This window comes from Palaemon carinicauda, chromosome 4, assembly GCF_036898095.1.
Source record: "Palaemon carinicauda isolate YSFRI2023 chromosome 4, ASM3689809v2, whole genome shotgun sequence".
Lineage (NCBI taxonomy): Eukaryota > Metazoa > Arthropoda > Malacostraca > Decapoda > Palaemonidae > Palaemon > Palaemon carinicauda.
The window spans coordinates 179,875,912-179,891,981 of record NC_090728.1 but is presented as its reverse complement, the minus strand read 5'-3'; the positions used below and the strand labels follow the sequence as shown (position 1 = coordinate 179,891,981).

Sequence of the window (16,070 nt, the reverse complement as noted above, 5' to 3'; positions counted from 1 at the left end):
GTCGTTTAATTTATATATTCACCGGGTAAGTATATTCAAAAATTTATTTTATAATTAAAATATCATTTTTAAATATTTAACTTAGCCGGTGAATATATAATAGCTGATTCACACCCAGGGAGGTGGGTAGAGACAAGTTAAATATGTTTACATCGTATAAGCTAAGAGTTTTTTTATTTCATTTTGACAGTTATCAATATAACAAAACCAAAATAAATAGGTACCTGGTAAGGAAGTCGACTTAGACGATTACTCTGCCTTGTAAGTACGTCTTCCTTACGGAGCCCCGCGATCCTCTTAGGATGCTGACAGACCCCCAGGAGCTGAAGTATCAAGGGCTGCAACCCATACAACAGGACCTCATCAAACCCCTAATCTGGGCGCTCTCAAGAAATGACTTTGACCACCCGCAAAATCAACCAGGATGCGAAAGGCTTCTTAGCCTTCCGGACAACCCATAAAAACAACATTAAAACATTTCAAGAGACAGATTAAAAGGATATGGAATTAGGGAATTGTAGTGGTTGAGCCCTCACCCACTACTGCACTCGCTGCTACGAATGGTCCCAGTGTGTAGCAGTTCTCGTAAAGAGACTGGACATCTTTCAAGTAAAATGACGCGAACACTGACTTGCTTCTCCAATAGGTTGCGTCTATTATACTTTGCAGAGATCTATTTTGCTTAAAGGCCACGGAAGTTGCTACAGCTCTAACCTCGTGCGTCTTAACCTTAAGCAAAGCTCGGTCTTCCTCACTCAGGTGTGAATGAGCTTCTCGTATTAACAATCTGATAAAGTATGACAAAGCATTCTTTGAAATAGGCAAGGATGGTTTCTTAACCGAACACCATAAAGCTTCAGATTGGCCTCGTAAAGGTTTAGTACGAGCTAAGTAGAACTTAAGAGCTCTAACAGGGCATAAGACTCTTTCTAGTTCATTGCCTACGATCTCCGATAAGCTGGGAATATCGAAAGATTTAGGCCAAGGACGAGAAGGTAGCTCATTTTTGGCTAGAAAACCAAGTTGCAGAGAACAAGTAGCTTTTTCTGACGAAAATCCGATGTTCTTGCTGAAGGCATGAATCTCACTGACTCTTTTAGCCGAGGCTAAGCATACCAGGAAAAGTGTCTTAAGAGTGAGATCTTTCAGGGAGGCTGACTGTAAAGGCTCAAACCTGTCTGACATGAGGAATCTTAGGACCACGTCTAAATTCCACCCAGGAGTAGCCAAACGACGCTCCTTAGTGGTCTCGAAAGACTTAGGGGTCTTGCAGATCTTTATTGTTGGAAAGATCTAAGCCTCTATGCCGGAAGACCGATGCCAACATGCTTCTGTAGCCCTTGATAGTGGGAGCTGAAAGGGATCGTCCTTTTCTCAGGTATAAGAGAAAATCAGCTATTTGGGCTACAGAGGTACTGGTCGAGGATACAGAAACTGACTTGCACCAGTCTCGGAAGACTTCCCACTTCGATTGGTAGACTCTAATGGTAGACGCTCTCCTTGCTCTAGCAATCGCACTGGCTGCCTCCTTCGAAAAGCCTCTAGCTCTCGAGAGTCTTTCGATAGTCTGAAGGCAGTCAGACGAAGAGCGTGGAGGCTTTGGTGTACCTTCTTTACGTGTGGCTGACGTAGAAGGTCTACTCTTAGAGGAAGACTTCTGGGAACGTCTACTAACCATCGAAGTACCTCGGTGAACCATTCTCTCGCGGGCCAGAGGGGAGCAACTAACGTCAACCTTGTCCCTTCGTGAGAGGCGAACTTCTGCAGTACCTTGTTGACAATCTTGAATGGTGGGAATGCGTAAAGATCCAGATGTGACCAATCTAGGAGGAAGGCATCTATATGTATTGCTGCTGGGTCCGGGACTGGAGAGCAATACTGTAGATTGGAAGCCTCTTGGTCAGCGAGGTTGCAAAGAGATCTATGGTGGGTTGACCCCAAGTCGCCCAAAGTCTCTTGCACACATCCTTGTGGAGGGTCCATTCGGTTGGAATTACCTGACCTTTCCGACTGAGACAATCTGCTAGGACGTTCAAGTCGCCCTGGATGAACCTTGTTACTAGGGAGATGCCTCGATCTTTTGACCAGATGAGCAGGTCCCTTGCGATCTCGTACAACGTCAGTGAGTGGGTACCTCCCTGTTTGGAGATGTACGCCAAGGCCGTGGTGTTGTCCGAGTTTACTTCCACCACTTTGCCTCGAAGGAGATACTCGAAGCTTCTCAAGGCCAGATGAACCGCCAAAAGCTCCTTGCAGTTGATATGCATGCTCCTCTGACTCGAGTTCCACAGACCTGAGCATTCCCGACCGTCCAGCGTCGCGCCCCAGCCCAAGTCCGATGCGTCCGAGAAGAGAACGTGGTTGGGTATCTGAACTGCCAGGGGAAGACCCTCTCTTAGACTGATATTGTCCTTCCACCAAGTCAGACAAGACTTTATCTTTTCGGAAATCGGGATCGAGACTGCCTCTAGCGTCTTGTCCTTTTTCCAGTGAAAAGCCAGATGGAATTGAAGAGGACGGAGGTGTAGTCTTCCTAGTGATACAAATTGCTCCAGGGATGACAGCGTCCCTACCAGACTCATCCACAGCCTGACTGAGCAGCGTTCTTTCTTCAGCATCTTCTGGATGGAGAGCAGGGCTTGATCTATTCTGGGGGCCGACGGAAAAGCCCGAAAAGCTTGACTGTGAATCTCCATCCCTAAATACAGAATAGTTTGGGATGGGACCAGCTGCGACTTTTCCAAATTGACTAGGAGTCCCAATTCCTTGGTCAGATCTAGAGTCCAATTGAGATCCTTCAGACAGCGACGACTGGAAGAGGCTCTGAGAAGCCAGTCGTCCAAATAAAGGGAGGCTCGGATGTCCGATAAGTGGAGGAATTTCGCCACATTCCTCATCAGCCTCGTAAACACGAGAGGAGCTGTGCTTAGGCCAAAGCACAGGGCCCGAAACTGGTAAACCACATCTTCGAAGACGAATCTCAGAAAGGGTTGGGAGTCTGAGTGAATGGGGATGTGGAAGTAGGCGTCCCTTAGGTCTAGAGAGACCATCCAGTCTTCCTTTCTGACCACTGCTAAGACTGACTTTGTGGTCTCCATGGAAAACTTCGTCTTTGTGACAAAGACATTCAGAGCACTGACGTCTAGCACCGGTCTCCAACCTCCTGTCTTCTTTGATACTAGGAAGAGACGGTTGTAAAACCCCGGTGATTGAAGGTCCGAGACTTTGACCACCGCTCCCTTCTCTAGCAAAAGAGACACTTCCAGTTTCAGGGCTTGTCTCTTTTCTTCCTCTCTGTACCTGGGAGAGAGATCGATGGGGGACGTCGCTAGGGGGGTTTGCGTACAAAAGGGATTTTGTACCCCTCTCTGAGCAACCTCACAGATTGTTGATCTGCGCCTCTCTTCTCCCAGGCTTGCCAGAAGTTCTTGAGTCTGGCTCCTACTGCTGTCTGAAGTTGCGGGCAGTCAGACTCTGCCCTTAGAGGACTTGGATCCTTTCCTCTTCCCTCGCTTCCCTTCGGCACGAGCACCTCCCCTGCTGGAGACTCTGCCACGAAAGGGCGGGATAAATCGAGACGCTGGAGTGTCTATCCTCGGTCTAGCAGACAATGTAGGCAAAGGGGGAGCTTTGCGAGCCGAGGACGCAACTAGATCGTGGGTGTCCTTCTGTACTAAAGACAAGGCAATTTCCTTAATCAAGACTTCAGGAAATAGGCACTTGGACAAGGGCGCATAGAGTAGCTCAGATCTTTGGCATGGCGTCACTCCAGCAGACAGGAAAGAACATAGAGACTCTCGTTTCTTCAGGACTCCGGACGTGAATGAAGCGGCAAGTTCGTTGGACCCATCACGGACGGCCTTGTCCATGCAGGACATAATGAGTAAGGAAACATCCTTGTCCGCAGAAGAGATTTTCCTACTCAGGGCTCCTAAACACCAGTCTAGGAAGTTAAAGACTTCGAAAGCCCTAAATATACCTTTAAGAAGGTGGTCCAGGTCCGATGGTGACCAACAAATCTTCGAGCGTCTCATGGCAAGGCGGCGGGGAGAGTCTACAAGACTTGAGAAGTCGCCCTGGGCAGAGGCAGGAACTCCCAAGCCGAGAACTTCTCCCGTGGCATACCAGACGCTCGATCTAGACGAGAGTTTAGATGGGGGGAAGGCAAATGCTGTCTTCCCTAAACTCTTCTTGGTCTCTAACCAATCGCCCAACAGCCGCAAAGCCCTCTTGGATGAGCGAGAGAGAACGAGTTTAGTAAAGGCAGGCACGGAAGCAGGAACGCCTAATACAAACTCTGACGGCGGCGAACGAGGAGCCACAGAAACAAAGTGGTCAGGGAACAACTCCTTAAACACAGCCATGACTTTTCTAAAGTCCAAGGATGGTTGAGCTGCCTTAGGCTTATCAAGTTCTGAAGGTTGATCCTCTTGTGGTTCAGCAACGTCCTCATCTGACAGTTCCTCATCCGATAACTGATGAGAAAACGGCAAAGGAGTGGGCAACGTTTGACTCGCCGAGTCCGGTCGCACTGGTGCATGCGTGACGGAGCCGGACGCAGCGTCATGGAACTGCTGAACAGTCTGGGAACTGTCAACAACCATAGGTGCGCGAGGACGCACAGCGTCCACCCGAGACTGTTTAGACCATCTGGGTTGTGCAGTCAACACCATACCGGGTTGCGGAGGTTGACGCACCGCGTCAAAACAAGTCACCTCTGATGGTTGATGAACGTCCTGAACGTCAACAACCACCTCCGTGCGTTGCCTAACGTCAACGTGCGGCTGGAAACCCACACTGGGTCGCATCGGTGGAGGTACTACCCCAACTGGTTGACGCGAGAAAGCTACCTCAACGTCAACAGGACGCACAACAGACCGCTTGGATGGTTGTTGGCCAGAAGGTTCAGCGGCAACCTTCTCCGCATTGAAGTCCTCCATCAAGGACGCAAGCTTGGACTGCAAGTCCTGCAGCAACACCCATTTAGGGTCTACGGAAGCAGGTGCGGCAACAGACGGGGTGAGCGACTGAGGCGGCACAACTTTGCCTCTCTTAGGCGGCGAGCAGTCATCCGATGACGGCGACGGGTCCGAACTGTCCCAGTGGCTACAACCGGGACGTTGGACTTGTCCTGAAGGGACCTACTTACGTTTTAAAGGTCGTGAGACCTTGGTCCAAGGTTTCTTACGAGAAACACCTTCGGACGACGAGGTAAAAATGGGCTCTCTCGTCTTACGTTGGTAGGGGCGATCTTGGGGAGATACGCCTGATACCATAGAGAGAACGTCTGTTCGCTGATCAAGGCCTCTCGAACCCATGAGTCGTACGACATTGCTTCTCCCCTGGGCTTGGGAGCTTGCAAGAGGTCCCGGACTAGGAGGACGACAGGCACGAACAGACGAACCCTCAAGCGCAACACTGTTCACAACACTTTGAGAAACACTAGGCACTTTAACACTTTCCGCCGCGGCACTTTGGCACTTTAGTTCCTTTACGTCCGCCATGAGTTGATTCCGGTCACTTGCTAGGGCCTCAACTCTCTCCCCCAAGGCATGAATAGCACGCATCATGTCTGCCATCGACGGTTCCTGAGTGCTAGGAGGGGGGTTAGGAACAACCACTACAGGGGAAGGATTAGGTTCAGGGGCATGTGGAGAGGAAAAATCTACCGACCTAGAAGAACTTCTCCTTACCCTATCTCTCTCTAGTCTGCGTGTATATTTCTCAAATTCGATAAAATCGAATTCCGAAAGGCCCACGCATTCCTCACACCGATCTTCCAATTGACAGGTTTTACCCCGACAATTGGAACAAACAGTGTGAGGGTCGAGAGAAGCCTTTGGAAGACGCCTATGACAGTCCCTAGCATTACATTTTCTGAACTTGGGAACTTGTGAAAGGTCAGCCATTTTGAATTAGTCAAGGGAAAATTCCAAAAAACGATCTAAGTCATCAACAATTAATCCGATCCAAAAAAGAGTTCAAGGATTTATTAGAAGAAAAACACCTGTACTGCGAAAGCTCAAACCAAATTAAAGTACTTCACCAAATATGATGTGAAAAAACTCCAGGTTCAACAGCGAGTAAAGTACGTCTTGTCGACACGTCGACAGAGAAGAAATTGAGTCTTTGTTTACATCGAGAGAGTGGTATCTGGCCGACAGTTGGCGCTGGTGGGCACACCCGCAACCTGTATAGCGATCGCTGGCGAGTTTTTACTGTTTTTTGTCTGTCGAGCAACAGAGTTGCAGCTATTATGTATTCACCGGCTAAGTTAAATATTTAAAACTAACTTTGCTTGGAACCCTAATTCAATTCTTGAATAAGTTTTTAGACCTTATGACATTGAAAAGGATCAGTTTAGTCTCCCTCTTTAGGTGATGAAATTTTTTATACAAGTTTGTAAATAATTGTGACTTTTGCTTTTGTATCTCGATTATCATTCGGACAACTAAATCAAACATCATAAGAAGACCACAGAGTTATTTGGATACACATTCAGGTCTTTTCTGAAGATTCATTCCAAAATGTAATATTTGAGCAAAGTTAAAAGTGGTTGGGCAGTTCAGAGGGAAGTGGCAAAATGGGTTGGACAAAAATCTTCTATGGTTTTGTTTACAGGAAGCAGCCCTCATATATTTTCATCCACATGAAATATTTATATATACTCTGTCATTATATATAGCAGATTTGGTATGTAAAAAGTGCTTTACTCTAATAAAAGATATGGATTATACAAAAAAATCGTGTTGTGTAAATAAAATATGTAAAGAAGAGGGGGAGCTAATTATTTCAACATTTTTGTGAAGCTTCTAAATACTGGTTACTAGAGATTTAAGTTGGTGATAAAATGTAAATATCTTTTTCCTTACCTTGTCCTTCTTTGCATTTTCAACCGGGATCTGAATGAGGAGGAGGTTGTCATTGTTGGGAGATACGTGTAATCCCTGGATTTCTTTTAAGGAGAACCTGTGCTTCTGTTTCAACTTGTTTTCTTTGGCTTCTAACAAATATAAAGCTCCTGAAGTCAAAATTAACAAGCGTTCACGCGGTTTGTATCCATGTCTATCATATTTTGTGCACGGCGTTGAATACTAGAAATAGATAAAAACTATATTGCACTTCAAATTTTGTCAATATTTTAAATAAAGAGAAAAATAATGTATTGGCTCCAATGTGGTCAAACCATTTATTATTTAGCTATACCAGATTATATTAACATACAGCATGGTGAATTAATTTTTCAATATAAAATGATTACCACTTATAATGAAGGTAATTTTATACTGAAAATTTACCTTTGTCTTCTCTCCTGCTGTTTTGATGCTCTCCTCAAATGCAGTTTTTCTAAGTGACTCTTCTGCAGTGTTTAGTCTTGATGTCACAAACCAATGGGGTAGTGTATCTGGATAGCTTGTTTTCTTCCCTTTATAAAATTATTAACCATGTATTACAATCATATGAGCAGCTTGCAATGCAAATGACAGTTTGTGTAGAACCAGTACTTAATTTTATTACAGATTTATAAAAATTTTCATAATGTTTTGTCACAGAAGTAAATCATAAGTAGAAAATGTACTGCAAATAGTTATATGAGAATTTGATATATAAATATATAAGCATAAATTACTTAGAATTTTCTGGTGTTTTTTTACCAATTTTGATTGAATCATAATAAACGGAACCATTTTTTAGGCATAATTAAATTTAAAATTATTCTGTATATATATTTTCATGTAAGCTCACCTTTGAATAACTGTTCTGCTAGGACCTTCTCTTCAAACATTGACCGTTTCTCTGGAGTTAGTGCTCTGACATACTTGCGTGCTAGGTATGTTCTGTGAAGACCCTGCAATAAAATTATACCATAAAATTATGCAAGACATTGGCTGGAACATGGTAAAAAAATTAGGGAACAGACCCTTATTAAAGGACAAATCCTTGAATGCAATAAATCTGACTACTGTAAGTGGTGTACCTTCACGGCTTTACAGGATCTATAAAAGCAATAATTTGTTGTCAAAGACTCCTTATCTAAAGTAACTGATAACGTGAACTATTTTGCTTGACTATTTGTCAGAATCCAACGACCTTTGTTACTAAAAAGATACACGAGTGTGAAGTTGACATTTTAGGCACTTCAGAGAAAGAGCAGTAAAAAAATTGATGGAGCTAAAAAGAGTGCTTGACAGTTGGTGAAAAATTATATCATTAATCAAAAGACCAAAACTGAGTGCTCATATAAGGACAGACTTGACGTAACAGATAAGTAGTCACATGAATAGGAACTAAAGTATGAACTCATTAAAAGAGAAGAATTTTCTCCATGAGAAATCTTAAAGTTTGTTTTTATATATAAAAAAAATCAAAATATATGTTTTAAGATATGGTGCTCAGAGGATATAACATCAACCTGAAGGATTTTGTACAGTATTATCCTAACAAACATAATTCTCAATGCATTGCAAAGCAGTAGTATTATGTTAAAATATTGTTAATACATTAATACTTTTATTACAAGCCAATCTCAGACCATAATTGAAGAAGAATGCTAGAAGTCGAAGTTACCCAAATTGGAAACCATCTAAGTACTGTACAGACAGAAAAGTTACAGATTTAGAAAAGACACACAATTAATTCTGCATGGTGGATGGCTCATTTAACAATAGCTTCAATAATCAATATTGTACTGAGATATAAGAAAGAAATTGTAAGTTTTTGTTTATTAAATTGATGCAAGCAAACCGCCGAATGATAGAAATGACAGAATAATTTTTTTTTAATTTCTCAGAATAGGCAGTACTCCAAAGAATCTTTAAAAGCTCTTTCAGTAAGATAATTTTCATGCAATTGATAAGAGACTTATTTGTATTTGGTCTTTGAAATGATAAATGCAAATTTAAACAAATACTGCACTTTAGTTGGACAGAATGCAACAATCGTGGGGTTTCAGATTTCACCATTTAGTTTTAAATTATAGGTAACGAAAACATCTGATAATGAATTCTGTTCAGTAACCTACCTAATGATGTAAAAGCACATTGCAGTACGATACGAGATAATACAGAAATAACGTAGCAATACGGTAATACACTAATATAATATAGTAAGTTATATACAGTGCTGTCTAATAATAAACTTTGCCAGCAATTTTCACATGAGTATAAGCATAGTAATTAAAATAATACTGTACTGCTAGCCTGGAAAGTCAATTTCACTATAGTAGAAGTCAAAATTAAAAAATAAATTATCAAAATTGAATAAGGAGTGAATAGGATACTTTCGGGATTATCTTTTTAAATTGTAAATTGCTATCATCATTCTCAGAGTTTATTACTTCGTCTTTAATAGCGACATCACTCAGTATTGGCGTCAATGGTAAATGTAAATCTCAATAGTAAAATACCATCTAAAATATTTTCACATAAATCGTGATTATCATAGCAAGAAAAATATCATATCTTACATAAATCACTTCAGAAGCGGCTTTACATGATGATGGAGCAACAGGCCACTTTGTTTCTAGAAGATTCTGGGGCAAGACTTTGGCAAGTCTTAGTAAAAATTCACACTTTACTAGCTGCTGGAATCTTGCATTGATTGGGTTGACTGGCTCATTGCGGGTGATGAAACCTTTCAGGAACCTGTAATAAGCAAAATTATAAGTATAAGAGTACTGTACATATTACCTGTTATTGGTTATATTGATACATTTATTATGACCATGATATAGGTATTCTAAGTAACAAAAGAATTATCTTTAACACTAAACTTGGATGTTCTTAGGAAGCGATGTAAAATGATTACTTGACTGAACTTGGAACACTTCAGTTTCATTAACAAATAATCAAAATAATGGCTAGAATAAATTTGAACCATTTCTGCTTGGTTAACTAGGAACTACTTTAAGGAAGTATTGTTGAAAATTCATTCTCAGGGCAAACCAAATATTCATTAGGGTGTAGTAAAAATATTTGTCCCCCCCATGCAAAAGGTTTTTACTGTACAGTAGTGTAATTTCACTTCATTCATAAGGCTTCATAGAGATGAACATATGTATATTTAATAAAAACCTGGAAATGCTCCACAACATTTACGTTATCATTTATACATAAGAGATGTCCATAATGAAACAATTCAAATGATTGATTAGCAATTTAATGCCTAAGGAATGCCACCATCCTCAAGATTATGTTGTCGTCCTCGTTACAAGGCCACTTTGGCAAGAATAAACAACAAGCAGGACTGCTGTCTAATATAACAAAATCAATGTGGATATTGGCTGGCTTGCACAAACAACAGGCATACAACTACAGTTATTTGGAAACCACTGGCAATCTTTCTTCTTAAATATACCTCGTGCATGATGATCTACCATCTTGTTAAGTTTTAACAGCTTCACTGAAAGGACTACTGTACACCTACAAAAGGACAAAGGTTTATTTTCGTGTAGGAACAATCTGCTGTTGTGCAGCACCTATAAAAATCTAAGAAATTATAACTTACGCTCGTACAATGCCGACAGCCCACTTTCGTCGAGCACAGATTCTTTGAGCCCTCACACGTCTCCAGTGCTTGGCTATGTTAGTTACAGCTTCCCTCATCTTTAGGTATCTACGACGATACATAAAGGCCTTCCATTTTGCCTGGATCATTGTTGCGAGTTCTTGTTTACGAGCTTGGTATCTGTCTTCAGTGAAGAAGAGTGTCTTGGGGAGTCTGATGAACAGCTTTGTTCTGAAAAATGTTGGTACATTTAGAAATAATTTTAAATGCTGACTGAAACGATAGATTCAAACAAGAATTTTTTGTAATAGCACATAGTTGAAAGGTTATTATGAAATTAAATTATTTCTTATCATATGATAATTAGAACATGCAATATCAAATCACATGGATGTTATCAAAGGAAATTATATTCACAACTAATTTCACTGATTACCATACAAAGAAAATTTGGCTTCCAAACTAATAATCCTCCCAGCAGTGATTTGAATTATTTAGGAAGTAATTTGTAGAATAATGTAGGAGGGATGTGAGGCTCAAATTGAGAATAGGATAAAAGCGGCTTGGGGAAGAGGAGGGAGATAGTGGAGTGGTATGTGATAAGAAAATGCCAATAGAGCTAAAAGTCAAGATCTATAATACAGTAATAAGACCAGTGTTGATGTATGGATCAGAAATGTGGGCTTTAAGACAAAGAGAGGAAGCAAAGCTTGAGAGAACAGAGATAAGAATGCTGAAGTGGATAATGAGAATATCCCTGCTTGAAAGATTGGAAAATTATGAAATAAGAATGGCAAGAGTAGTGACTGAGATGGTGTGGACATGTGATGAGGAGGGCTTGGGAGGAACCTCTAAGGGGAAGATCGAGAGGGAGGCAAAGAATTTGATGGGGAGATAAAGTAGAGGATGATACGGAGAGAAGAGGTTTGGTGGAAGAGGATGCCACTGATTGAAGGCATTGGAGAGGGCGCATCATCCAACCAACCCCTTAATGTACTGATAACGGTGGGAAAGAATTAGTAAAATCTATCTACCAAGGCACTTCCCCTAATTTTGTGGGTAACCATCATAATAAAAAAAGAAATAAAAGGGGGAACTTTTCTTTTTTAAGCTCCTCCCAGCCTGACGAGGGATTCAGCCGAGTTTGGCTGGTACTGCTAGGGTACCACAGCCCACCCTCCCCCGTTATCCACCACAAATGAAGCTTCATATGCTGAATCCCCTACTACTGCTACCTCAGCAGTCACCAAAGCAACCAGAGGAAGCAACAGGGCATACCAGAGCTGCATCCCAATCGATCGCCATTCATTCCTATTTCTAGCATGCTCTGTACCCTCGCTCACATTTATCCTCTTATCACCTAGAGTAAGATATATCTTAAAGTTCCACTTTTACAATGAATATATGAAGAAATTTAATATTAAATGGAAAAGATTAAGTACTCTGCTGTAATGCAATATCTTTGTTATTCATCCAAAGTACAGTACTTTTATAACTGAAAACTTAGGTGAAAATCTGACAGTAATAATGTAGTGTACTTACGCTCCCATGCGGTAGTCATCTGTATTATAGTTGAGATGTTGAACAATGGCCTTTACGCCATCCTTTGGGTTGCCTCTATAATTTGGCCAAGTAGTGGGACAGAGAGCCTTGTACCTTGCAAGGAATATTTCATACTTTCTACGATAAGCAAAGCCAGCCCTCCTCACTCTTAAATTCTCCATCAAACCTAAATACTTGACCTGGTGACCTACTCGTTCAACATCGAAGCAGTCTGTAAAGAACGATATAAGTAGCACATCACAAATGAAACAAAAATAATTATTCACAGTATCGACATCTGTATCAGTTGCATACCAATTTAATCAGATGGTTTTTCTTTATCAATGTGCTTCCATTAGAAATTTCAAATTCACTACTTTATCTACAAAACCTGGTAAGACTTACAAGAGCGCTTCTCATCATTAGGTTTGATACATCTGATGTATGAAGGCTCCTTACTCATAAGGATGACCATCAAATTTGCCAAACTATTCTTGAACTGTGTACCAGCAGTTTCTGGTCTCTTCTTTCCCATCAACTCTTCCTAAAATCAATAACATATACATGAAGATAAGAGTTAAAACTTATATGTAGAATATAATTACAAGAGTAATTCCCATTTTTAAAAAGTGAACCAAACAGCCATTCTAGAAATCATAAAAAGATAGTTTCAACAGCGATTATCATAAGTATCTTTTCTGGTCTTGTATATTACAAGAGGAGACATTATAATGAATTTCAAAGATTAATAGTTTAAAAAAGTAATTAGTTCACTTTTTCGAATAATAAAAATCAAGGAAACTTTGTTTCAAAAGCAATTACAATAAAATGCTTATTTAGAATTGAAGGCACCTTCCTCTTAACCTTTTGTGTTATTACTCCGATGAAAGTTTTAGTCTATTTCAATCACCCATATTAATCTCTCTGGAAACTTGCACAGAGATATTTTCTTTAGATTTACATAGCAAAGTTAGTAACAATGTTAATACAATAAGTTTTTTACGTTTTTAAAAGGAAAAAAAATTTAATTGGAAAGCTGAAGACATGAAACCAAAATATCAATCTAGCAAAAATTGCTTGAATACTATATAATATATCAAATAGAAGCTTATCATTAAGACAATCCAAAAAATGATTTAATTTTATGCATTAAAAGAGGACTGAATTGCCTTTATTTACATAATCTATTTTAATGTCACATTTATAAGTGAGACGTTTGAAGGCACTAGAAAATTTCCATCTTTGTAACTTGAATACTTAGCCAAATATCAGTACCAACACTATGAGGCCTTTCATTTTTAAACAGGAGGTACAATAGCAGCAATTCCCAAAAGCAATATGAACATCAGGGAAGATTCATAGGAATAGTCTAGAATTCCTCTAATGACATAAGCAATGAATTTCATAAGTAACCCAATTGTAGGGGGTTAAGCTAACGAGTAAATATGAATAATAAAAAACAACACACGAGTGTCCATCAAAATGCTTACCATAAAAATGGGAGGGACTCTGAATTAAACCATTTATATAATATTGCACTCTCTCAGAAAATGTTTACATTAAATTGTGTACCAAAATGTTAAAACACATCATTAAAAAAAAGATGGAAGTTCTGTATAAGCTGTATGTCTATTTTGCTTATTGATTTTTGCCAGTTACCAGAAGGCCAAATTCCTGAACATACAAGAAGTTTATACCTGTACTGCTATATCATTTTGCAGCAGTCCAGGTTGTATCACTGAGACTGCTGCTTTTATAGGCTATGATGATTATAATACTACTTTTAAAAATTATAACGCTGCCTTAGATTTTCAGCCCATGTCATTTGCGTCTATATTTACTGTATTTCCTTTTTCATTTATTTTCATTTCTGTTTTTTCATTAGACAAATTTTACTCTGTTGAAGTTGCTTACTTTCCAATTAATGTCCTTTTTATTAGAATAGTGGCTCATTTTGAACAAAATAAATATTACATTCAGGATTCTTTGGATTGAATTTATGAATCTGGGTTATACAGCCCAATCCCAAGGTCTATAAGGCTATTCAAGCCCAAGTGCAGCTGAGGGAAGTCTCTCCAGTTACACACACTGACGTAAAAGTTAAGAGGTTGGACAGCAAGATGGAAGGAAGAAGAAATAGAGGTAAAATAGAAAGATATAAACTTAAGTGCAGCTAGAGGACAAAGGAATAATGAAAAGACCCTTGTTTTACTATATTGCACCACATGGGGTGTACTGACAGTGCCAACTCCCTATGAGAGATTCTTACCCTTGGAAAAGCGACTTGAACAATCATATTCGATGACTGTACCATGCCTTCCTTCAAGTCACGGAAAAGCAAGTCGTTATTCTTGTCCAGGAAGCCTTGCACTCGATAAGCTACATCTCCAGCATAATGACGAAGACGAAACTCATCTTTGTTGATGGTTTTTTTTACCTGCAAAATAATTTCAAGTTAAGATCAAGTAGAAACTTATGATTTTATACCCTTAATGATGATGAAATTGTTACTGGTCATTTACTGTACAATTTTCAAGTTACCCCATTTTTGTTTGATTAAAAATTTAAAGGCTACTGTAAAATCATTCAAAAAGTTCATTACCTAAGATATATAATAAATACCTTGTTATTGTTGGATGTGGCATAGCTGAAATAATGGTCATGTTTAGACAGATGGGAATTCATCTTCTCAAGGAATGTCATATCATTCGCCTCTCCTGGACGTAAGCATTCCTCATCAAGGAGTGATATGATACCTGCAAATAATACGTATTTTATAGTCAGAATTGTTTGTCCTAATAAAGGAATGATAAAATATTAATTATTTTTGATGGACTAAAACAAACTATGTGGTAGTGCCAAACTTACTAAGTAGTCAAAGCTACTGTACACTATTCTCCCGTACTGGGGAGAGAATAATAGCAAGACATATGCCCTTTACTGTGATGGAAATCTAGATATTACAGATTCAAGTTGTTTTCTGGATAATCAAAGAAAATTCATTAGCTCCATGACTACGAGGATTTTGTATGGAATCACGGCCACAATTTTTTTTTTAACTTTGCAACATGATGGGATGACCTTTGCTGTACTACTCCTAAAAGCCCATAAATGGCTTAAATTATATTTCAGTGATAATAATTAAACTGGGTTTTCCTATGCTATTATGAAAGTAGTTCAACCAGATAAAGTTAACTGGTGGAAAGTCGGGTATTAAGAGACCAAATAGAATAGATCTAGATAAAATTAAGTAAATACATTATGGGTATAACATATTCTGTGGGCATAGTGTGTCAATTCCACAGCAAAAATCACACAACATTATAGATACAATACTGTATTAAAAACTTCATGGCATACCTTTATGCTTCTCCTCGACCAGGTCACAGATGATCTTATTGTCAAAATAAGAGATTTGCTGCCATTCAATGCCCTCTTTACGATACTCCTCCTGTTCACTCTTAAGTGTCAGTTCAATGAACACTTGCTGGAGTTTCTCATTGCAATAATTGATACAGAACTGTTCAAACCTAAAAAGTTGCAGCATGAAAGAAATATTATAGAACTTATACTTAAGGATATAAGTAGGCTATAAAATTCTAAAACTGATGTTTCTCAAGTACAAAGTATTGATTTAACATATATTTTTCTCTATTTCATGTAAATGTTACTTCAACATTTAAAGCTAAATGAAAAACCAATGTAACTTTCAAATATAAATAAATGGATGAAGTCCATTAGACATGTCGCACAAAAATACACAACAGCAAATCTTACCCATTCTTATCAAAGATTTCAAAACCGTAGATGTCAAGGATTCCAAGTAAGGTCTTGCGTCCTTTTTCAACAGAGTGTAAAGATGTGTTCAATCTTGTCACTAACCAGTTAAATACTCGTTCGTAAACAGATTTAGCTAATGCATCACGGGCACATAAAGCCTATAAAAATAGACATCTATTCAGCATAATCCTCTTGGTCCTCATAATTGAGAAATATAGTACAGTGCAGTAAAACTCGATTAT

The 16,070-nt window shown here is 39.4% G+C and overlaps 1 protein-coding gene across 3 annotated transcripts in view; it reads right to left on the bottom strand.

The window, feature by feature from the left end:
- The window catches only part of Myo61F (Myosin 61F), a 52,549-nt gene that overhangs the window by 19,022 nt on the left and 17,457 nt on the right, over positions 1–16,070 (bottom strand). For all 3 annotated transcript variants that reach the window (XM_068372815.1, XM_068372816.1, XM_068372817.1), the window contains 11 exons: positions 15,826–15,986; positions 15,409–15,578; positions 14,671–14,804; positions 14,318–14,485; positions 12,454–12,592; positions 12,049–12,280; positions 10,507–10,737; positions 9,467–9,644; positions 7,747–7,849; positions 7,299–7,426; positions 6,873–7,094 (listed from right to left, as the gene is read on the bottom strand). In XM_068372815.1, coding sequence (XP_068228916.1) covers positions 6,873–7,094; positions 7,299–7,426; positions 7,747–7,849; positions 9,467–9,644; positions 10,507–10,737; positions 12,049–12,280; positions 12,454–12,592; positions 14,318–14,485; positions 14,671–14,804; positions 15,409–15,578; positions 15,826–15,986 — 1,866 coding nt within the window. The remainder of the gene's footprint in view (positions 1–6,872; positions 7,095–7,298; positions 7,427–7,746; positions 7,850–9,466; positions 9,645–10,506; positions 10,738–12,048; positions 12,281–12,453; positions 12,593–14,317; positions 14,486–14,670; positions 14,805–15,408; positions 15,579–15,825; positions 15,987–16,070) is intronic.